The sequence below is a fragment of the Macaca fascicularis genome, chromosome 5 (assembly GCF_037993035.2).
Source record: "Macaca fascicularis isolate 582-1 chromosome 5, T2T-MFA8v1.1".
NCBI classification, from domain to species: Eukaryota; Metazoa; Chordata; class Mammalia; order Primates; family Cercopithecidae; genus Macaca; species Macaca fascicularis.
In genome coordinates, this window is record NC_088379.1 from 7,023,034 (window position 1) to 7,045,676 (window position 22,643).

The following is a 22,643-nucleotide window of genomic DNA, read 5'->3' on the forward strand; positions in this document are numbered from 1 at the left end:
GACTTGGGTCCCATCCCCAAGATGCCTTATTCTGTTTATGCAAATATTCCAAAATCTGGAAAACATCCAAAATTCCTTCTGGTTCCAAGCATTTCAGATGAGGGACACTCAGCCTGTAAAATATATACCTGTGGGCCACATAAAATATAGCTATGGGTGCAATTTGGCTCCCAGGCTGCCTCCTGGTTGCCTTTACTGCAGTGTTCAGATAATGCCACTTAGAGTGGCCTGGCTCATTGATGATTTGCTAGGTCCTGGATTTGTGGATGAGTGGGTATTTACACAATCTCATTGAATTCTCACAGCCACCTCGTGTAGTTGGTATTATTTTTTCAATTTTACAGCTATAGAAGACATACAGATTTAAAATATAGAAAAAACTCAGAGAAAAATTAAATTGACAAGGCTGAGTTTCAAACTCAAGTCTGAGACTGCGAGTCCCAAGCTTTTCCCACCAAGCCGAGTCGAACACGGGCAAATCTCTGCACATCGACCTTGGAAACTCAGAAATGGGTGGTGGTTTGAGTAGAGCTTGTTTATATTTATTTATTTGTTTATTTTATTTTTTGTTTATTTACTTATTTTTTTTTTTTGAGATAGAGTTTCGCTCTTATTGTCTAGGCTGGAGTGCAATGGCACAATCTCGGCTCACCACAACCTCTGCCTCCCGGGTTCAAGCGATTCTCCTGCCTCAGCCTCCCAAGTAGCTGGGATTACAGATGTGCCACCATGCCTGGCTAATTTTGTATTTTTAGTAGAGATGGGGTTTCTGCATGTTGGTCAGGCTGGTCTTGAACTCCCGACCTCAGGTGATCCGCCTGCCTCAGCCTCCCCAAGTGCTGAGATTACAGGCGTGAGCCACTGCGCCCATCCTATATTTAAATATATACTTTTATAGAAGACATAGAACCACATTATAGAATATCTGGGGGGGAAAAAAAGTGATCTATCACCTGCGGTGCCTCCCCGGCACATTGGTGTTGCTATTTTAATTCATTTCCCCAGCTGGAACTGCGGTATGCACATTTGCACCCTGGATTTTATTTAACATTAGACTGCCAGCCTTTATCCCGTGATAGCTGTCATTGTAAACATAAATTTTTATGGCTACATAATCTGTGGAGGAGATGGGCCATAAACTGGTTTACTGTTCTGCGATTGTTGGGCACATTGCTTTCGGCTCCTCGGCACTACGAACGATGCTGCAATAAATGTGCTTCTGTTGACGCAGACAGCTCTTTCTGGCCCAGCTCTATTTTATTCCCTGACTGTTGAACGTGTCATTAAGTGACTACACCATTATTTAGCTACCCTTTCCCCTCCCTTTGGACTTGCTGCTTCTGTAAATGTCGCCACAGCAACCAGCTTTTGTCTGGAAAGCTGTGTCCATAATCAGAATCGTTTCTATGCATCGATTCCCTGAAGTTGAAATGTGGCTCAGAGGGCGAGAAGGCTTTGACCAGAGAGCATCGCTCCCACCCCACCCCACTGCCTCACGGAAAAGTTGCACCATTCGGAACCGCTCTGCTGGGAATGTGTGTAACAGCTGTTTTCACCATGGGACATACGTTTAAAAGGCACAAATCTAAAGATTGTGCAGTTTGTCCCATTAACGGGATGTGCTGTGGCATTACGCACCCCATAGAGCTTCCACGTGGGGTTTTGAAAATCCATTGTTGAGCCAATACTTTATTTTTAAAATCTATGTCAGAATGCCTGGAATTAAACAGAGGTTTCTCTCCCCCCATCTTCCTGATTTATTTATTTATTTATTTATTTATTTATTTATTTATTTATTTTTCTTTCTTTCTTTCTTCTTCTTTTTTTTTTTGAGACAGACTTTTTACTCTTGTTGCCCACGCAGCAGTGTAATGGCATGATCTCAGCTCGCTGCAACCTCTGCCTCCCGGGTTCAAGTGACTCCCCTGCCTCAACCTCCCAAGTAGCTGAGATTACAGGCATGCGTCACCACACCTGGCTAATTTTGTATTTTTGGTAGAGACGGGGTTTCACCCTGTTGGCCAGGCTGATCTCGAACTCCAGACCTCAAGTGATCCACCTGCCTCGGCCTCCCAAAGTGCTGGGATTACAGGCATGAGCAACTGCACCTGGCCATTCTTCCTGATTTCTGAATGTGTTTATGGGAGGAGAAATTCACAAAGGGTTAGAATTGAATCGTGATTTGCTACATTGCCTGTACAACGGGCAAGGACAGGGGCTGCGCCTGTCCTGCCCACTGTGGGCTGTTCACTGCCTGGCACAGAGGAGGTGTTGACTAAAATAGTCCCTAAATAGTTGTTGGCTAAATAAGCGAATGGCCTTTACTGGAAAAATGTATTTGTATGACACTGGATTGTCCCAGAAGAACGGCGATGCGTGGTCACTTTAATGAAGATAGTCCTGGGTCATTAGGAGGCCGAATTTGGGGATCTGTGTAGAAACTTTCCTGAGTAGGTTTAGGGTCTTTTCTATTCACTGTTTCCTGGGCCCACCAGCATTTTTTCTTTTTCTCAAGATTCAGTGTAGACTTCAGTGTGGACCAAGTTTTCTCCCATGTTCCTACATTGTTCCTACATCTCCCATGATCCTGGCATTGTGCAGGGCTGGATGGAATTGGTACTTGGATCCATCTGGGCCCGAGCAGGTTTTGTAATCCAGAGTTGCCTTTCAGGCCTAAGAAACTTCTTTTCCTTCCCTACCACAGGCCACAGGCATTCAGTGCACTTGACTTTCTGTATCTGTGGGTTTCATATCCATGGATTCAACCAACCTCTGACTGAAAACATTCAGGAAAAAAAAATGGATGGTTGCGTCTACACTGAACATATACAGACTTTTTTTCCTTTTCTTTTTGTTTTGAGACGGAGTGTCGCTCTGTTGACCAGGCTGGAGTGCAGTGGCGTGCTCTTGGCTCACTGCAATCTCCACCTCCTGGACGTTTTTCCTTTTCATTATTCACTAAAATACAGTCTAAAACTATAGTCCTGCATTCCTTAACAACAGGGACACATTCTGAGAAATGCGTCATTAGGCGACTTTGTCATGCAAACATCATGAAGTGTACTTGCACAAACCCAGATGGTCTAGCCTCCTACACATCTAGGCTATTCAGTCTAGCCTGTGGCTTCTAGGCTGCAAGCCTGTGCAGCCTGCTACTGTACTGAATACTGTAGGCAGTTGTAACCCAATGGTATTTGTGTATCTAAACATAGAACATGTACAGTAAAAACACAGCGTTATGATCTTATGGGACCGTCGTTGTATACTGTTGGGGACTGAGATGCTGTTATGCTGCACATGACTGGGTTCACAGGGCGTCTGCATTGTATTAGGTACAATATTATAAATAATCTAGAGATGAGTTAAAGTGTACAAGAGGATATGCGTAGGTTATATGCAAGTACTGCACCAATTGGTATCAGGGGCTTGAGCAGCCGTGGATTTTAGTATTCGTGGGAGGTTCTAGAACCAGTCCCCCATGGATACCGCGGGATGACTAGACTAGTTTCTTTTTCCCCTGAAATGCCCCCATCACTCTCTGTCCCTCACACATGGAAGTGCTGTAACACTTTGCCCAGGGCTTTGCTTGACAGAATACTGTGGTGAATGCATTGAAGGTTCCAGAATTTTCCAGAAATCTGACAGCCCTATCTCTGCTCTCCAGCTCCTGACTCTGTGTAAGAAAGATCCTAGCAAACCTCCCTGGACTCCCTGCAGGAGGGCACCTCCAGTCCGCTCCCACACTCAAGTTTGCAGAAGATGCAGTCAGGGCAGAGCAGAGGGTGCCAGCCTTTGTCTTCCTGGGACATTTGTGTCCCTGAGGGCCATGACTCAGTCTTACTGGGCCTGTCCAATGGTCCCCTTTTGGGATCTCCTCCAGGGACAAGATTGGTGTCAATTATCTCATTTCCCAGGAAGCCTGCTGGTTCAGCGTGGGCTCATGTTAGCCCCAAGGGAGAGGCTGGGGGAGAAGGCTCCTCAGTGGTTCCTTGGGCCGTGTCCTGGGGACTGGGGTACGGGGCTTGCTCAGGACCTAGACCTCTGGCCATGTGGCAGTAAATTGGGTTGCAGGCCATTGAAACTTGCACAGAAGTTATATCATCTTAGAGTTCTAAGCATATGCATAATGGCTAAAAATCAGCACAGTTTACTCACACACTTTGGTTGAAGGTAGGACCGATCATTTTGGATAAGGTTGGGAAATCGTAGCCCCAAGCAGTAAGGGAGTCAGACCCTAGCTACTAGCTGGATGGGATTGGCCAAGTCACCTAAACTCTCAGAACCTCAGTTTGATTCATAAAATGAACATTACATCCATGGGATCAAAGGAAGCTTCTGGTTCTTTGCTTGGTGCATAGCAGGTGATCAGGAAGTCAGAGTGTCTCCTTCTTCCTTTATCTTACAGCTCAATAACTTTCCTTTGGAGAGCCTGTAAAATGCAGATTCCCAGGCCATGCCCACACCCGCCTCCCCCACTAATTTATAATAGTGAGGTGGGATCTCAATGTCTTTTGCAGTGACCATTCTTCAATGGAGGGCTGTGCACTGGGAACCATCAAAGCACCATGGGAAGGAGAGGTCCTTTCTTGAGCCAGTGCATCAGGGCCGTGTCCTCTCCTCCCCGAATGACCTTGGGTCTGCTGTTGCCAGGGGTTGGAGGATGCCTGAGGTCTGGTGGGTCATTTTTGTCAATGACTCTTGCATCCATTCTGATAGGACCTATCAAAACACGTAGGACCTATCTAAACTTGACCCCTATCCCCGCACGCCTGAGGCCAAGCCTGCTGCCTGGTGGAGGGAAGGACAGGTGCTGGCAGCTGATTATGCGGTACCTTTGCCTGCCTGGGACACTCAAGTATCTTTGGAAAAAAAAAACAAAAACAAAGTCTTGCTCTGTTGCCCCTGCTGGAGCGCAGTGGCGAGTTTACTGCAACCTATACTTCCCGGGTTCAGCCAAATTCTCCTAAGTGGCTGGGGTTACAGGCACATGCCACCAGGCCTGGCTAATTATTTTTTATTTTTTTATTTTTATTTTTGTATTTTTAGTAGAGACAGAGTTTCGCCATATTGGCCAGGCTGGTCTCGAACTCCTGACCTCAAGTGACCTGCCTGCCTTGGACTCTCAAAGTCAAACATTTTTTCATCATGTGCATGCATTTTTCATTTGCAAGTTTTGCCAAAGCTACCTATTTTTTCCTTCGTGGTTGTTTGCAGTTGACCTTATTCCCAGGCTTCCTTCCCCACGGCTGTCACTGGTCCGTGAGCTCATGAAGGCTGGATGGTGCCCTGGGATCCAGCTACTCGAAGCTGCTGGCACAGTGCCTCGCACTCAGAGGGGCTAATAGTAGTAACTGTGTGAAACCAGTGGCTACTTCATGTCTGTCTTCAGGGCTGGCCTCGGTTGGTGTGCAACTGTGGGCCCTTTGCTGGGAGGGGCAAGGGCTTGCTCCCCCCAGCTCAGCAGTGACCCTGTCACCTGGTCCCTCCTCCACGGCAGCCATCAGGATTCATTTCATGCAGCTCTGATCAAAGGTAGAGAGGGCACTGGTAGCAGGACTTTGTGCCAGCCTTGCCAGCTGAGTGGCTGATGTAAACCAAAAATCTCTGAGGCACGTCTCAATCAATTTAGAAGTTTATTTTGCTAAGATTAAGAATGTACCCTGGAGACAGATCTGAACCTTTCTCCAAAGATGATTTTGAGGGCTTCAGTATTTAAAGGGGAAAAGCAGGCTGGAGGGGAAAGAGGGAGGGTGTGGTCACATGACTGAATCCACAGGTTGTGAGAGAAAAGGAGCAGGTAGGGGAATAGTCCAAATTATGTAATTGTCTCATGCTCAGTAAATCAGCACTTTACATAAGATAAGGTGAACATGAAGCTGCTACCTGTGGAGATGCTTAACCTTTTCTCTGCAGCTCTCTGCTTAGGAACAAAGGGAAAGGCAGCTTCTTGTATGGCTCAGCTTTCAGCTTAAGTTTTTCCTTTTGGTGTAGTGAAGTGGGATTCAGAGTTTTTATTTTTCTTTCATAGCAGGCTCCATGCCAGAAGCATGGGACGTCCCTCTGAGCATTGCTCCATGTCCCACCTGCTGGGGGCCCTTTGGTAAAGGACTCAGGAAGATGTGGGTCCTGGGGATAGGACACTGGGACGATTATGACGAGACAGGAGCTGTGTCCTGGGCTACACCCTGGCAGCTCAGCAGACAAGCACACACACCGTCTGTGCCAGTCCTGGAGGCACTGCCAGAGGAGCCGCAGCTGGTGTGGGTGGAGCAGAGCTCGGGAGGCTGACCTGGCCACAGAGGCTGCCTGGGTGCTTTGTCCAGGGTAGCAAACACCATGGGGACATCTGGCTCCCATTTGCAGACTTGGGAATGGACAGGTGCCATTACCTATGGTGGTTCTAGGTAATTTGTTCACACAGGGCAGGAAACCCCAGCGCCAGGAGTGAGCAGGGTAGTGAGTCCTGGACTCAGGGAGGAGCTGCTGCAGAGGCTGGGCCTTTAGGCACCTGGCCTCCTGCCTGGTTTCAGGAGGTGACTTCAGGCCCCGTGGGGAGGGGCTTGAGGCAAAGGTTCCAGATTGTAGCCCTGTCCCTCCAGGCCCCCGCTGTCTCAGGTCTGCACTGCCTGAGGCCAGGCCCAGGTGTCTCAGGTCTACACTGCCTGGGTCAGGCCCAGCTGTCTCAGGTCTGCACTGCCTGGTCAGATGGTGCCTCATTAGGAAACATGGCTTAAAGGGTAGTTGGCACTAGATTGAGTAGCACAATCGAGTCACACAGTTCATCTGACAATCACTTCCAAAGGACTAGAGCATCATGCACTGTTGAAGTTGAAACATACATGAACTTCGCTATGTGCATTTATTTTATGAATTGCCCATTGCCCTTTAATATTGCTTTGGTATCTGTCAAAGTACAGACATTTTAGTTTTCCATGGTAAAGTCTGTCTAGTTTTTCTCCAGCAGGACAGTTTCTGCTTTGGATGTTATGTCTGGTGACGCTTCTCCGAGAGATGGAAGACTCTCAGAGACACCCCTTCTGGGCAGGGGAATCTGAAGACTTTGATCTAGTTCAAAACATTAGTTTTTCTGTTAGATAATGGTTTGTTTTGGCCTATAAAAAATGGTAAAATAAATGCTGACAAAAGGATGGTAGAGAAGCCAATGAATTTGGCGAGTCTAGGGTGCGTATGAGGTGGTCCAGGGACAGCAGAGAAATTTCCAAAACACATGAGGACAGGGGCAGCTCCTCGGTTTGATCCTGAGGGAGAATCTCTCATGGCTTTGCCATTGCTAGTGCTGCCCTGGGGGCCTTGTGATTGTTTGGGGACCCAGGGCCTGTGCCATAGTGTTGACAACAGGCTCTCGGCTCAGGGAGGATGGGATCTGGGAAGAAGGTCCCCAGAGAATAAACTGGCTCGGAAGCTGTCCTCTGTGACGAATGCACCCCAGCCCGCCCCTGGAAACCTCTCCCTTCAGCCCACGGTTTGTGGGGCCAGCATCGGGGCTGTGCCCTGGAGCTGGCTTCCCTTTTACTGAAGGTGCATCTTCTGGCACACTCCTGTTCTCGGGACTCTGCAGCAGACGGATCCACAGGAAGCCGGGGAGACACTAGGGAGGATGTGTTAGAGGAAAGGGGAGTGTGTGGGGAGAGAATTGGTGCTTTTTCCTCGGACTGGAGGAAGCCCTGAAAATGGATACCGACGAGGTGGCTTTTGCCTAAGCCCACACACAGGGGCTGGCGTGTCTGCAGCATCGCGCCACCATGGAATGTGTCCTCTTTGTGCTGTATTTCTCTTTCTTCCTGTGTCTCTGCGCCCTGGTGTGCCTGTACTTCTCCGGCTGCCAGGAGATGACCTATAAGCATGAAGGTAGGCAGCTGGCTTGGGGTTTTGTTTTTTGAGGTTCTGTGGAGGTCCCCGGCTGTGACCGACTGATGCTCCCGCCTGTGACAGGCAGCTCTGTTGAAAATGAAAAGAAGACGAGAAGACAGGTGGTTGAGAGAGGCTGGATCTGGTTGAGGGGCTATTTGTTTTGGGGGTACCTTCTCTTTTTCCTTCTGGTTCATTTGACCCGCTAAGGAGGAGCTCCTCTGTATATTCAGAGTGTAAATGGAGAAGACGTGTTTACTCTTCATTCATTTTGCCAAAACTGATTTTTTTTTTTCTTTTGAGACAGGATCTTGCTCTGTCACCCAGGCTGGAGTGCAGTGGCACAGTCACAGCACACTGCAGCCCCAACCTCCCAGGCTCATATAATCTTCCCACCTCAGCCTCCCAGGTAGCTGGGACTACAGGCGTCAGCCACCATACTCAGCTAACTTTTAAAATAACTTTTTGTAGAGATGGGTTCTCACTGTGTGACCCAGGCTGATCTTGAACTCCTGGGCTCAAGAGATCCTTCTGCCTCAGCCTCCCAAAGTGCTGGGATTACAGGCATGAGCCACTGTGCCCAGCCAAAACTGAATCTTAATCTGAATCTGGATTCATCTGTAAAAACAAGTCCACAAGAAGAGGCTTTGGTTGCAAGGAACATGGAAGGCTAGAGGAATTACCTTTTTACTCAGTAGATGGGCTCAGAATGAGCAAATCATGGACATTTTTGCTTCTAATGTATCTCTTGTGAGGAAAAACCCAGAGACTCTTAGAAGAGTGGAGATACAGAAAAATGAACGGTGTCTTTCATGTTTGCCATTTTTTTTTAAAGCGCAGTGTGTGCCAATCATGAGAGGAAACAATGTTTTCTAGGTGGTTCTCCCCTCATTCCTTGAGAAGCAGGTGGTGAATTATTTCCTGCATGTGTGGAAAATGCAGAGCAAAACCAGTTGCATTGCCTTCAAGGAAGACGGCTACTGTGTTTTCACTTTAAACATTAATGTATCTTTTCTATTTTTTATTAATAAAGGCACAAATATATCAAGATATTGAGTACATGCAGGCTTCCTGTGTAATATAATCACTCAACGAAACTTTTCTCTAAAGGAAACAAACTAACCCAGCGTTATAAAATGTTACAAAAAAGTTAAGGCCGGGAGTGGTGGCTCATGCCTGTAATCCCAGCACTTTGGGAGGCCTAGGTAGACGGATCACTTGAGGTCAAGAGTTTGAGACCAGCCTGGCTAACATGGTGAAACCTTGTCACTACTTAAAACAAATATATATACACACAAATTAGCCAGGTGTGGTGGCATGCACCTGTAATCCCAGCTACTCAGGAGGCTGAGGCAGAAGAATTGCTTGAATTTGGGAGATGGAAGTCGTAGTAAGTTGAGATTGTGCCGCTGCACTCCAGCCTGGGCGACAGAAGGAGACTCTGTATCAAAAAAAAAAAAAAGAAAGAAAAGAAAAGTTAAAATGTTTTTTAAAAATACTCTGCATAAAAACCTGAGGGGTTGGGTCCCAGACAACCCCTTGCTGCTATAGGAACTCTGTGTGTGCTGGGCCTGGCCATGGATTCCTCTCCATTGCGGCAGGGTTCAAATTGGACTGCCGTTTTGTGTTTGGTTTCTGCCCTAAGAGCTGCTTCCTCTTTCCCTCAAAGCAGCGTAGTTCCGTGGAGTCTTGGTCTCTGGGGCCATATGATATGATACTGTCAGGGGCTCCACTGCGTCTGAAGTTAGGCTGTTTGCAAAGGCTGCTCTACTTTAAACACAGGCGGCAGCATCGGTAGTTAATGCCCTGTATTAGGGCTTGAGAGTTCAGTCCTTAACTAGCAGTCCTGCAGGGTCTTTAACAGCATCAGTAGTTAATGTCCTGTATTAGGGCTTGAGAGTTGAGTCTTTAACTGGTAGTCCTGTGAGGCCTTCACAATGGATCGTCCTAGGTAATTGAACACTGAGTCATTACCCCCAGGAGGGCCCCTGACGCTGACGTGGATGGTCACAGCCCAGCAGTGTGTCCTAAATGTTTGGAAAGTGTGTGACTTGAGGATGCTTCCTGGGCTACAGCAACAAATAGACCCATCCCCAGAGGCCTTGCGATTAGCGGTGTTTGCAAGAAATAAGGTCAGCTCAGCAGCTGCTCAGAAAAATGTGGAACCTGGAGCTCAGGGGGATGACCTGTGTGTGCAGAAGAGCTTGAGTGCTGCAGATGCATCACTCCTGTGGGTGCCATTGTCACTATGGGGTGGCACTACCACTGCTCTCTAGAGCCCGTTGGAAGAGTCCATGATGCCTGAAGTCAGGTGGGCTTCCCATCGGGAGGGGAGATTTGAGTAGATGATCGTCTCCAGCCTCTGCAAGGAGAGAAATGACATTGAAGTCGATGGTGCCCGTAGTCCTCACGTACTTGCCAGTGAGACTCATCTGGGGCATGTAACCACATGGTGCCCAACTGATGCCAGCTGTGTGAATGAATGGAAAGGGTGTCATGTGCAAAACAAAATCTGTTTGTGGATAGATAAACTAGTGTGGCTTTGAGTTCATTCACCCTGAGATACAGTCGGGAACAAAAGGGCCAACCCCCTGCCTTCATGGAGCTTCCATTTCAAGGGGTCGGGGGAAGACCATCAGTAAACACAATAGCTTGCTAGATCTTACGTCAGGTGGGAGACATGCTATGGAAAGGAATAAAGAAGGAGGCCCAAGAGGCTGGGGTGGGGATGAGGCAGGAGGGACCTGGGCATGGTGGCCAGGAAGCCTTTTCTCATATGATTGCATTTGTGCAGAGACCTAAGGGAATCTAGGGAAGGAGTCATGTGGATTCTGGGGAAAGTGTCTCGGAGTGCAAAGGCCCCGTGGCAGGCATGTGTGGGGTGCAGGATTGGAGAGCAGGAGGAGAGGAGAAGAGAAGGAGGGAGAGATGATGCCAGGGCAGGATGGGAGGTAGATCCCGCAGGGCCTTGCAGACCACTTGTAGCCTGCATGGATGTTGGTGGTTTTAATAATTCCAGACAGAGATATTGGTGGCTGGGACCAAGATGAAGGTGCCAAGGAGAGAGGGGGTCAGAGGGCTGGATTTTGAGTTGAAGGTAAAGTCAACAGCGTTTCTCCCAGAAAGGGCAGGCATGACAGGTGAGAAGAGAGAGGATTCCTGGGATGGGGGCCTGAGCAACTGAAGCATGAGCTGCTGCTGCTGCTGCTGGACTCAGGTTAGATTGTGGGAGGCATGTTGTCAGGGGTAAGTCACTGCCCACTAGGATTCCACAATGCCATGGAGGACGCAGCTGACATATGAGTCTGGAGTTTGAGCGAGAGGCATATTCCCCGTGCATATTAAAAAGCAAGGAGGAATATGGGGGTTGGGGGATGCAGTGCGCAGAAAGACAGGTGCCAAATGCAAGAACGTTCTGGGTGACATGTGGTGGTGGATGCCTCCCTTGAAGCCCCTTCGGAAACTGTGTAAGGTGACAAGGATGTCCCTGCATCTTCCCTGCCTTATGTCTAAATTATTTCCTAATCACATTATTAACTCTGGTGCCAGTCACATTTTTCTCACATTTATAGTAAATTTGAGTAAAACACACGGGCGGGGAGGGGCCCTTAGTATGTGGGGAGTGCCTGGCTTTTCTCTGTGGGTTGGGGGAGCTCTGGGTGAAGCCATGTTGTGGATGAGCCAGCAGAGCCTCGGGCTGGGCTCTGGAATTTGGTTTTGATTCCTTCTTTATGGTCTGAAAAGCATTCATTGATTGTAAAAACAAATAAAAATCCTTGTCAGGGGCTGTTTGGGAAAAAAACAAAAAAGCTATGTTCCTAAAATAAGGGACACTGATCTGGCGATTGTGGGTCAATGTCTGCAGCCCCCAGGGGATGGGTGCAAGCTCCTTGGGGCAGGGACCTGGCCTGGTTTTGATCCTGTTGTATTCCCCAGGCCTGCCCCCATGTCTGGCCCATAGAAGGAGCTTTGCCAGTGTTTGCCGAGTGAGTGAATGAATGGATAGACAGATGAATGAAGCCCCATATTGTGTGATATTTGGAGTGGGAGAAGTGCCAGCAGGGTAACTCAGAGGCCGGCATATAGCGCCTTACGATTTGTCTCTGGATCTGAGTGATGGGCGCGTGAAGGTCTATTACACGATTCCTTCTCATTCTGTGAATGTTCCCAGTTTTCTATAGTAAGTTAAGCAGAGATTGTCTCTTAATGTAGGTCTGGCTGGGACTTGGGCCATGCATTTGCCATGCTATTCAGAGCACTGGGACTGTGGCTGGGCTCTCCACTCCTTCAAGTTGTTGCCCCCTCTGGTATCCATCTTCATCCAGTTCTTCTCCTTGGAACTTGACATCTCCCTGGGCCCTGTCCCCCTTCTCGTTGGTACAGCCAGTGCGCTGCTCATGGAGCGTGACAGAGTGCTGGGCTGCTTTCTGGGCACAGGGCACGCATGGCCCCCTTTTGTGCTCACAGGTGTGGTGGCGTCTCACTCCATTTGTTAGAGAAGGAGGCTGGCACTCCAGGGGCCAAGTGGCTTGCACAGGTCTACAGCTGGAGAGCCAGGGCCAGGGCCAGACTAGCTTTCTCGGGCTGCAAACCCTAGGGTCATCTGCCACCTGCTGCCACCTTTTATCCCACCCAGTCAGTTACAAAGCCCACCAACAGCATCTTGGAATGCCCCAGTGGCCCAAATATGAATCGTTGCCCCCCTGCATTGGCATGCCCACGACCAGGGGCTGGTAGACTCTGGCAATCCTCAGTCATTGCTAACATCATACAAATTGCATTTTACAGAAGCATGTTGTGGAGACATTTTTTGGATTTGATGAGGAGTCTGTGGACTCAGAAACATTGTCCGAAACATCCTACAACACAGACAGGACGGACAGGACTCCAGCCACGCCTGAAGAAGACTTGGACGATGTAAGCAAACCTGAAGAGGGAGTGGGACCTCACCCCAGATGCTCTCGGGGTGGCACCTCCTGCTTTTGGTGGTTGCAAGTTTCGCTCCCTTGCCTGTAGTTCTGAACCCCAGATGACCCATTCTTACCAGTGCATTATCAAAGCCAATGGCGTGAAGGGAAGGCGAACCCCGCGGCCGTGGGCTCCATGAATGGTGATGGGAGGGCAGCACGTGGGGACCCTTTCTTTCCCCGGCACTGATTTCCCCACCAAGGAAATCTGTGTCTGCCAAGTTCAAGCTGGGTCACTGAGGAATGTCACCTTGGGTTTCCTCACCATTTGCAATTAAAACTGCTGCACAATGGTCTCTCCCTGGTCCCCACACATGTGTGCACACACGCACACATGCACACACCGCACACATGCACACACGCACACGTGCACGTGCACACACACGCGCACACACCGCACACGCGCACACACCGCACACACGCGCACGCCGCACACGCGCACACGCCGCACACGCGCACACGCTGCACACGCGCACACACGTGCACACCGCACACACCGCACATGCGCGCACACCGTGCACACCGTGCACACGCACACACGCACACACAGCACACACCGCACACACAGCACACACCGCACACACGCACACACCGCACACACGCACACACCGCACACACCGCACACACCGCACACACCGCACACACCGCGCACGCGCACACACCGCACACACGCACACACCGCGCACGCGTGCACGCCGCACACGCCGCACACGCCGCACACGCCGCACACGCGCACACGCGTACACACCGCACACGCGCACACACGTGCACACCGCACACACCGCACATGCGCGCACACCGTGCACACCGTGCACACGCACACACGCACACACAGCACACACCGCACACACCGCACATACCGCACACACGCACACACCGCACACACCGCACACACCGCACACACGCACACACGCACACACTGCAGGGCAGAAACGGCATCATTGTTTTTTGACTAAGATAAAGTATATAATCCAAAAATATATAAAGAAGAAAGAAGAGCCCCTGAAGTCCCATCACCCCAAAGTCGCCACCTCACCCTGTCCCGACCACCTGTGCCCATGGGTGCATAGCCAGGTTCTTGAGCGAAGTGGATTCACGAGGGGGCAAAGACCAGCTTCGTTCCCACTCACCTTCCCCAGGTGAATTCTTTCAGGCGTGCTGATGACATCTCAGGCAGACCTTGTGGGCTACTATGCCTTCCAGTGACAGGAATAGTCACATTTGATTAATTTCCTAAACTGCAGACTTCATTCAGCGCAGACCTTCCCCTTGCTCCCTGCCGGGGCCTGTGTCAGGCTTGGCTGATGTTTCCCTAGCTCGCTCTTCTGCCTCTTCCCATGCAGGCCCCTGGTGGCTTTTTCTGAGCCCAGGGAAGGGCAAGAGTGGGAAGGGGGTGCGGATGTGCTGGGGTAGCTGGCCCTCAGGGCAGTGCCCTCTGGCAGGGGCAAGTGGATTGTGCTGCCTCTTGGGGGAACACTTTTCCAGGTCTCCACGAGCTCTGCTTGCTGTGCTGCACCCCACAGCTTCCTGGTGAGGGACTGGGCACTGCAGCTCCTTGCGCCCCAACGTCCCAAGACTCTGAATGGTCCGCCTCCCACACACCTCTGCTCGTTGTCCTCGTCCCCTCCTGGCGGACTTTTCTGTGGAATCCCATCTGGAATGAGTTCTAGGCTGCTTTCCTCCCATGGGTCTATTTGCCGTAGGAAAATGTGGCAAGTGCTGTGGGTGCTGGCACATCCGACCCCAAGGTGGCCCTCTCCTTGCTTTTCCATCTTGTGCCAAAACTCTAGGGGACACGTGTCACCTCTGCAGGTCGTCCCCTTGACATCCCTTCTCATGCTGAGACAGACACACCATCCTCCCCGAGAGCCCACCAGCCTCAGCCCAAGTGCCGACTGGAGGGAGGGGCCTGGCCGGTGCTGGAGACACACCACAATCCATCAGCCTGTCCTGCACAGGGGTCTGGACTGGGCTACTCAGCCTTTAGGGTCTTGTTCTCAGCCATGGGCCTTTTACGTTTAACTTAAAACAGGACGCGTGTTTTCAGTTTGCTTTTTCCCAGCCAGTGATACGTAATAGGCATCTTTCAGCGCCAGAACAAGGGATTGCCTCCTCCTCTCTCGTGGCCATGTGGGGCTTTGCCTTGGATGAGCATCATGCACTGATGGGGGATTTATGCTGTGTCATTTTCCACACCTGTGAACCGTGCGTGGAGCTCCATCGTATTTGTGTCTTTACACACTTACGTGGCCATCTTCCTTTTTTTTTTTTTGTGGAGACGGAGTCTAACTCTGTCGCTCAGGCTGGAGTGCAGTGGCATGACCTCAGCTCACTGCAACCTCCACCTCCCAGGCTCAAGGAATTCTCCTGCCTCAGCCTCCCGACTGGCTGGGATTACAGGTGCCCACCACCGTGACCAGCTGTTTTTTGTATTTTAGTAGAGAGGGAGTTTTACCATGTTGGCCAGGCTGGTCTCGAACTCCTGACCTCAGGTGATCTGCCTCAGCCTCCCAAAGCGCTGGGATTACAGGCGTGAGCCACCATGCCCAGTCTTCTCTTTAGGATAAATTCCCAGAATGGGAGGTGCTGAGTGGGAGGCGTCACCCTTTACAATGGGGACCTTTGCTTCTGGAGTTGGGGCTGGTTCCATGGTATCAGCCCTTTCTCTCCCACCTGCTGCCACATAAGTCAAGTGATTCCTGTGGGTGGGAGCTCCTGGGAGGAGCGCTGATGACTGAGGAGGTGCCTCCTCCCGGCAGCCTTTTCCTCCAGTCCCTAGTTGCTTCCTGGCAATGCGAAGCTCCTTAAGTACCTGTTGGCAGCACTGTGAGATGTGGCCGTTTGATGTTGCCTAAGTTGACCCTGGCACTCAAAGCCACAGCAAGTGTTTGATTATTTATGTTTATTATTAAAATCAATCATCAATCGTTTATTATTGTAATTATGCACTTATTTGTTTTCTTCTCTGTTATGGGAAGACCACAGCCCGCGAGGAGGCTGACCTGCGCTTCTGCCAGCTGACCCGGGAGTACCAGGCCCTGCAACGTGCCTATGCCCTGCTCCAGGAGCAGGTGGGGGGCACCCTGGATGCTGAGAGGGAGGCCCGGGTGAGTGCAGCCAGCCTCAGGGCTCGAGGGAGGGGCCCCAGATCATGCAGGTCCTTTCCAGAAGTGTGACATACCCTGGCTTGGACACTCAGAGGGCATTCTGAGAGGTGGTGGGGAACCCAGAGCAAGGTCTTTGCTGTGGTGACATTCTAGATCCCTCTCTGCATCCTCGGTGTGATGTCAGGAGCTCTGGAACGCTGAGCTGTTAGAGGAAGCAACGCTACACATCACCCGTGCCGTCTGTTTGGAGGAGAGCATGTGTCCAGAATTTAAGACTAAGTGATGAAATCACAGACGTGGTCGGCTTGCGGGCTTCAGGCTCCTCTCCCTCCAGGGCTGCGAGACCCCGCCCTCCGGGACATCCACCAGAACACTTGCAGGGACTTTGGGGTGCTCCCCAGCCACCAAGGCACTCTGGGCCCTGTGGCCACCTCAGTCCAGGACACGCCATTCCTCAGGCTGGGCTGAGCTCTGCCTTCTGGAAACCTCCACCCGCTGGCCCTTCTCCCACCTTTGGGAGTCACATAGACTGGGTCCTGCTCTCCCTTCCTCCTGTGAGTGCGGGGTACTCCCGGAGAGCACACACGTGCTTCCCTGCATCCCCTTTCCCATCTCACCCCCACACTGGTCCCCTGAGGCAGGGGGAATTAACCTCATCTTCCAAATGAAGAAACAGGCTCAGAACTGAGCAACTTGCCCCCAAATGCCCAGATGGTACCTAGCAGAGCTGGGAGTCGAGGCCAGGTTTCTTGGACTGAGGGCCTGTGCTCTTTTTCAGAGCCCTGTTTGGGAATTCCACAAAGGGATGGATTTTGGTGGTCTTAAAGGTGATGGGCCAGAATGGGACATTGCCTGGCAGATCTGATGGCAAAGGCAGAGAGGAGAGGCCATGCCCACATGGAGCTTGTTCCAGGGGCAGCAGTGACCCTGTGTGGGGGGAGCCAGGAGTAAGGGGGAGCCAGGAGTAAGGGGGAGTCAGGAGTAAGGGGGAGTGAAGTCAGCAGGGCAGGAAGCTTCTTGTCCCACCGTAAAAGGCCCAGTCTTTATCATCTAGGTCAGAGGAGGGAAACTGTGAGGCTTTGTGTGGGCGGAATCATTTTTGTTTTGCTTTTTAAATTTCGTCTACTTGCCAACATTTAAAAGTCAAGAGATTCCATAGAGAAATCCAGGTTTGTGACCTCTCTTGAAAGGTCAGAACGTCTGGCAGCAACAGGCATCCCATTTCATGTGGCTGCTGCTGAGCGGCAGCGCCTCCCTGAGATGGGTCATGTGCCTCTGGTTTGCCACAGTCCCCACCACTCCCTGTTACCCCACACCCTGTTGACTTCCCTTGTTTCTATGACTTGCTTGGTGCTTGAAGTATTTTGCTTCGCAGCCCCTGCTGTAGATGATAAGGGGCCTGGACGGGGGCTACACAAGTGTGCAAGCGTGTTGAAGTTTGATGATAGTTGAATGAGCTTCAGATTCAGTGAGGACTGGACTTGGTCAGAGAGCTGGTCCTGGACCCCCAGTGTGGCTGGCTTCTGGCTCACTCACCCCCTTGAAAAACAGGGTCCCTTCTCCAGGCTTCATTTTCCTTGACTATAAAACCAAGCAAGTCGGACCTGTCAAACTCTCAAGGCTGTTCCGTTCTTAATGATTTTGTGTTTGAAGCTGAGCCATGCTTCTAGTAGGGCAAGGTGGAATATGTGCTCCTAAAAGTGAACCTGCTCCTAAGGTTTGCCTATAAGGATCCTAGGCATTGCTTGCATCGAGGCATGACACTTTCCACTTCCCTGTCACCCACTGGAGGTGACCAGCTCACTGCCTGGTCTTTTCCCTTCCAGACTCGGGAGCAGCTACAAGCTGATCTGCTGAGGTGTCAGGCCAAAATTGAAGATTTGGAGAAGTTACTGGTTGAGAAGGGACAGGTGAGCAGGAATGATCTGTGCTCTGTGGATCTTTGCTTTTCTGTCCCCTCGGTGGTGTCCCCAGGGCTCGCCCGTGTGCCGAGGGGGATATTCTGTGGGGCTGGATCAGGAGCTCCAGAGACACTAGAGGAAAAAACACTAGCAGAACCCAGGCACGGGTGTGCTTCCTACTGAGCCTGCGTGCCGAGTTTAAAAAATCAAAACAAGGTATGGCAATCTAACTTGGCCTTTTCTTTGTTTGTTTACCAAATGCACAAAAAGGAGGTAATTCCAAAAGCAACGGTGTGATCAAAACTGTTTTTGACTTGAACCTGAAGAAGAGCTGTCACTTCCTATCAAGATTTTAATTGTGAAAAAGAACCAGCACCCATGACTAACCCTGGGTTATTGCAGAGGCCCCACCTCTGGTCTCTGATTGTGTCTTAGAACAGTCTGATCCTGTGCTGCTCAGGTTAGAGTCACCTGCACCTACCCATCCACTGCATTTGATTAGGCAAGGCCCGGTTGACAGTAAGACACAGCAGAAAAGCAATGCCTGGGCCTAGACCTGTCCTCTGGAGTCGGGGAGATGCCAGAGGGGGCTCTGGGTGGAAATCTGGCCTCTCAGGGGGTGGCATCCAAAGGTTAGTATGAGTCGGCCTCCTCTGTGTCAGAAGTGCTGCTGTGGTGACATAGGTGACATAACCTGAATGTCTCCCTGGCCCCATGTGACAAGGTGTATTCTGTTCACACTCCTGTTTCTCCCTGGGGCCTCTCAGGGATGCAGGACAGGAGGCACCATCGTCTTGGAACTGCCCCATCTCGAACTCTTCCTCTGCTTGGCTGTTTGCTGCCTCAGCAAAATTCATCAGTCACATGGCCTCACTAACAGTGAGGGTGCCAAGGAGGGTGTGGGCAGATGGAGTGTCTGGTGGCCCCCACCCCCACCTGCAGAGAGGCATCTATGGGGGACTGAGGAGGCCGGGCAAGGTCTACTACAGGTCTTAGGCCCAGTGGGACACAGTGGGAGAAAGCAGGCGTGAAGCGAGGGGTGTAAAAGATTCCAGGCAGCTTAACAGAAGCAGCTCCGGAAAAGCACTGCAAAGCTGCAAAACCAGCAGCTCAGAATGGCTGCCACAGGGCTCAGGGTTGAGACTGAGGTTCCCATGGAGGTGGACGGCCAGCGACCAGCATGCATGCCTGGCACAGAGTAGGTCGCCACAGCAGACTTTACCAATGGACTGCGTGGGGGAATGTGAGTCTCCAGCCCTCTGGAATGACTTCTGTAAACCGTGGTCTGCATCCTCCGTGTGGTGGGATTGTGATGCAAAGATCACACACTATAGCTGGCCACCTGGGTCAGAGGGCAGCTCTGCCACTTCCTTGTTGCATAACCTTGGGCAAGTTACATAATCTCTTTGTGCCTCAGTTTCCTCATCTTTAAAATGGGGCTAATAATAATTCCTAATACCTTAAGCAGGAGGACAGAGGAGAACCCAGGAGTAGCTGGAGCAGAGATCCAGGTGCCAGATGATAAGGCTTTTTTTTTTTTAGGCTGCTAGCCTCAGTTTCCCTCTTCTAGGCTGAGCTGACATATCTGTAACTTGCCTGATCACAGTCTATGACTAACTTAGTGTTGTAAGTAAATGTTTATTCCTTGGTGCTGCAAGGAAAAATCAGCATTCAGACAAAAATGTTCTCAGCAAGGCAATTTTACTTTCCACAGAAAGGGTGCTGCCTGTCAGCAATCAGACACATTGAACAAAGAAAAGCAGGGATATTTATTCCTTACACATTGGGTCCTTACTGCTGCGTCCTATCTCCATTGACTAGAGCTGGACCTCCCAGTCTAAGCTAGACCCAACTGACTAACAACTTAAAACTTTTCTAGATAGGTAAAGGCAATAGAGAACAAAGGAAAAGAGGAAGTTGCTTGTGAAAAGACTTAGAGAAGTAATAACATTTCCAAATAAGGAAGGGGCATAAGCTGCAAGCTGGGACATGTTTGAGCATGTCTATAACAAATATCTTCGTTAAAGTACAAAGACCTAGAATGTACTTATTCCCTTATATCTAACAGCTACATAGGAGGGGCTTAACAAAGAGTTATTAGTACAAAAGCAAGGAGGCTTGAAGGAAGTTAGTTTTTTAAAAGAAACTATTATTTCTAACACTTATGATTTATTCTTTCATAAGAAGGGAAACTTTGAAGAGGAACTTTTTTACTTTCTGCACTTGGCCTCCCCCAGGGGGGTAGGTCCTCACTGTGTGGCCTGCTCTGCCCTCCATGCCTGCTGGAGAATGGCGCCAGTCTGGGGCAAAGCCTGTGGCTGTTCATCCAGCAAGCACTTCCCAGAACCCTCACCCATCCCAGGCCCAGTGCTGGTACCTGGGACACTGGGTCAGTTTGCTGTTGAGTAACAAACCACCCCAACACTTAGTTGTTTAAAACAGCAGGGATTCTATTTGCACACAGTTCTGTGGATCAGCAGTTTTGGCTGGGCACAGCCTGCCAGCTGCTGACCAGGTGCCTCTGCCTCAGGGAGGCCCACCTGGCTTCTTTCCCCATGATTTGGGGCAGGGAAAATGGGCAAGCCCAAGGCCCTGGCAGGGTCCAAACCTCTGCTCAGGTCACCTCTGCTAACATCCCGGTAGCCAGAGCATGGCATGGCCCAGCCCAGCTTTGAGGTTGGAGAAATGGACCCCATTACCTGCTGGGAGGAGCTGCCAAGTCACATGGCAAAGAGGGTGGACACAGAGGTGGGAGGGAGGGTTGCAGCCATTTTTGGCCACGATACGCCACAGACAAAAGGTGGGTGGAGCACAGCCACTCCTCACAGGTGCTTGCAGCCTGTGAGGCCCGCATGTGGGTCAGCATGGGAATGACGCAGGTGCCAGGTGCCAGGGAGACAGAAGCCTGGAGGCAACCAGGGCCTCTTCTGAGCATTCCATGCACTTGGGACCAGACCCTAGGCCAGGCCTCTGCTTCTCAGCATCCTAGAACACCAAGATTCTGTGAGCCCAGCCCAGCCTGGTGCTTGGGAGGGGCCTCTGCCCAGTCCCAGCTCTGTGGCTGACCAGCAGAGAAGGGAGGAGGGAGTTGGAGAGGGCTTCCCATGCCTTTACTTATTCCTTCATCTGCCCATTCCGCGATTCACCGAGTACCCCTGTCCCCATGTGCCAGGCACTGTGCCAGGCTCGGGGTGCCACAGTGACAAGATGGACTTGGTGCCATGTGCTCACAGGACTTATCCAGGAGGATATGGCCAGGCAAAGAAACGTGGGAAGGGTGTCACAGGCAGAGAGAGTAGAATGAACAAAAGCATATCTGTGGCTCTGGCCAGTCCACGGGGTATGAGGTCAGCCTTCCGCAGGCATGGAGGGTCTGCCAGTGTGGACCAGTCACCCTGGAGCCACGTTTCTGTCAATTAGACTGACAGAATGGAGTCATCGCGCTTTGGGGAACGTGAATGAAGTGGAGAAGGGATGCCCCACAAACCAGCCATTTCTCTTTTGGGGGTTTAAAAGTTGACAGGGACAATGAGGACACATCACGGCTGTCATTTTCTATGACCTTTCCTTAGTCAGTTTCATAGAAAGTGGCCTTTCTCACTAAAAGTTTGTTACTTGGCCATCTGTTTGCTTCCATGAATGTGACCGTATTTAGTGCTTTTCCTTAGGATTCCAAGTGGGTTGAAGAGAAGCAGCTGCTCATCAGAACAAACCAAGACTTGCTGGAAAAGGTGCGTGACCCGCCTCAGGGAAGCACAGAGCCCCAGGGCAGTTGGGACCCCGCAGCCCTGCTCAGACCACACGGGTCATGCCCAGCGCCATTTGGGTACTCTGGTGACCAGGGCCTCAGGGCCTGCACGCCTCTTATGAGGAGAAATGTCCTCCTCACATGGAATCAAAGCCACATCCATGGTTCTGTCCTCTGCGACCAGGTCTGCAGAGTTGGTTTAGATCATCCTCCTGGGGTACGCCACAGAAATGCAGAGGCCTGGCCTGTCTTCCCAGGCCACCCTGCAGAAATGGGGAGGGCTGGCCCCAACCTCTGGGGACACCCTGCAGAAACGTGAAGAGCTGCCCTGTCCTCTGGAGACAGCCTGCAGAAATGGGGAGGGCTGCCCCGTCCTCTGGGGACACCTGCAGAAATGTGAAGAGCTGCCCTGTCCTCTGGGGACAGCCTGCAGAAATGTGAAGAGCTGCCCTGTCCTCTGGGGACACCTGCAGAAATGGGGAGGGCTGGCCTATTGTTGGGCTGGTCCATCTTCCTGACATTGGGCTCCAGGCCACCTCTGCTGTGGCTTTATGGTCCAAAGCCCTTCACCCACCAGTGTGGTGGGCACCCGAGGCAGGTCCATGGGCAGATCCTCAGGCCATCTTTACCCAGTGCAGCTGACCCATAATGGGAACTGGGCCTTTGTTCTTCTCTTTCTGGTTGTGGAACTTTCCAGAGCTCTCGGGGAGTCTGCTTGGGGGTAGCTCTAATGCTTTGGAATTAAAATCGTAGCTTATTTTTTCCTAATTGGTGTACAATTCACTTATTCCTTTTGTAAATTTACTGTGTTGTGCAACCATCACCACAATGCAGTTTTGGAACATTATCGGCCTGGTAAAGACCCCTCCTGCCCATGGGCAGTCCCCCCTCTGCCCTGCCTCCCGGCCCCTGGCAGCCTCCAGTCCACTCTGTCTCTGGATGTTGCAAGTAAGTGGAGCCAGACCCTAGGTTAGGCCTCAGCTTTTGAGCGTCCTGGAGCACGAGGACTGGAGGAACCTGGCCTGGTCCTGGTGGGGGGCCTCGGCCCAGC

At 51.0% G+C, this 22,643-nt stretch overlaps 2 protein-coding genes across 3 annotated transcripts in view; both read left to right on the forward strand.

The window, feature by feature from the left end:
- JAKMIP1 (janus kinase and microtubule interacting protein 1) overlaps positions 1 to 22,643 on the forward strand; it is a 181,640-nt gene that overhangs the window by 125,735 nt on the left and 33,262 nt on the right. For both annotated transcript variants that reach the window (XM_005554446.5, XM_065544756.1), the window contains exons 9-12: positions 12,658 to 12,786; positions 15,815 to 15,943; positions 17,770 to 17,853; positions 21,513 to 21,575. In XM_005554446.5, the coding sequence (XP_005554503.1) occupies positions 12,658 to 12,786; positions 15,815 to 15,943; positions 17,770 to 17,853; positions 21,513 to 21,575 (405 nt within the window). The remainder of the gene's footprint in view (positions 1 to 12,657; positions 12,787 to 15,814; positions 15,944 to 17,769; positions 17,854 to 21,512; positions 21,576 to 22,643) is intronic.
- LOC135970872 (uncharacterized) lies at positions 7,562 to 8,030 on the forward strand. The gene has a single exon (XM_074039404.1). It carries the CDS (start codon positions 7,764 to 7,766, stop codon positions 7,899 to 7,901), a length of 138 nt encoding a protein of 45 aa, XP_073895505.1. The 5' UTR covers positions 7,562 to 7,763; the 3' UTR covers positions 7,902 to 8,030.

Excerpts from the sequence above, each read along its gene's own strand:
- LOC135970872 (XM_074039404.1), top strand. The coding sequence starts at position 7,764 with ATGGAATGTGTCCTCTTTGTGCTGTATTTCTCTTTCTTCCTGTGTCTC.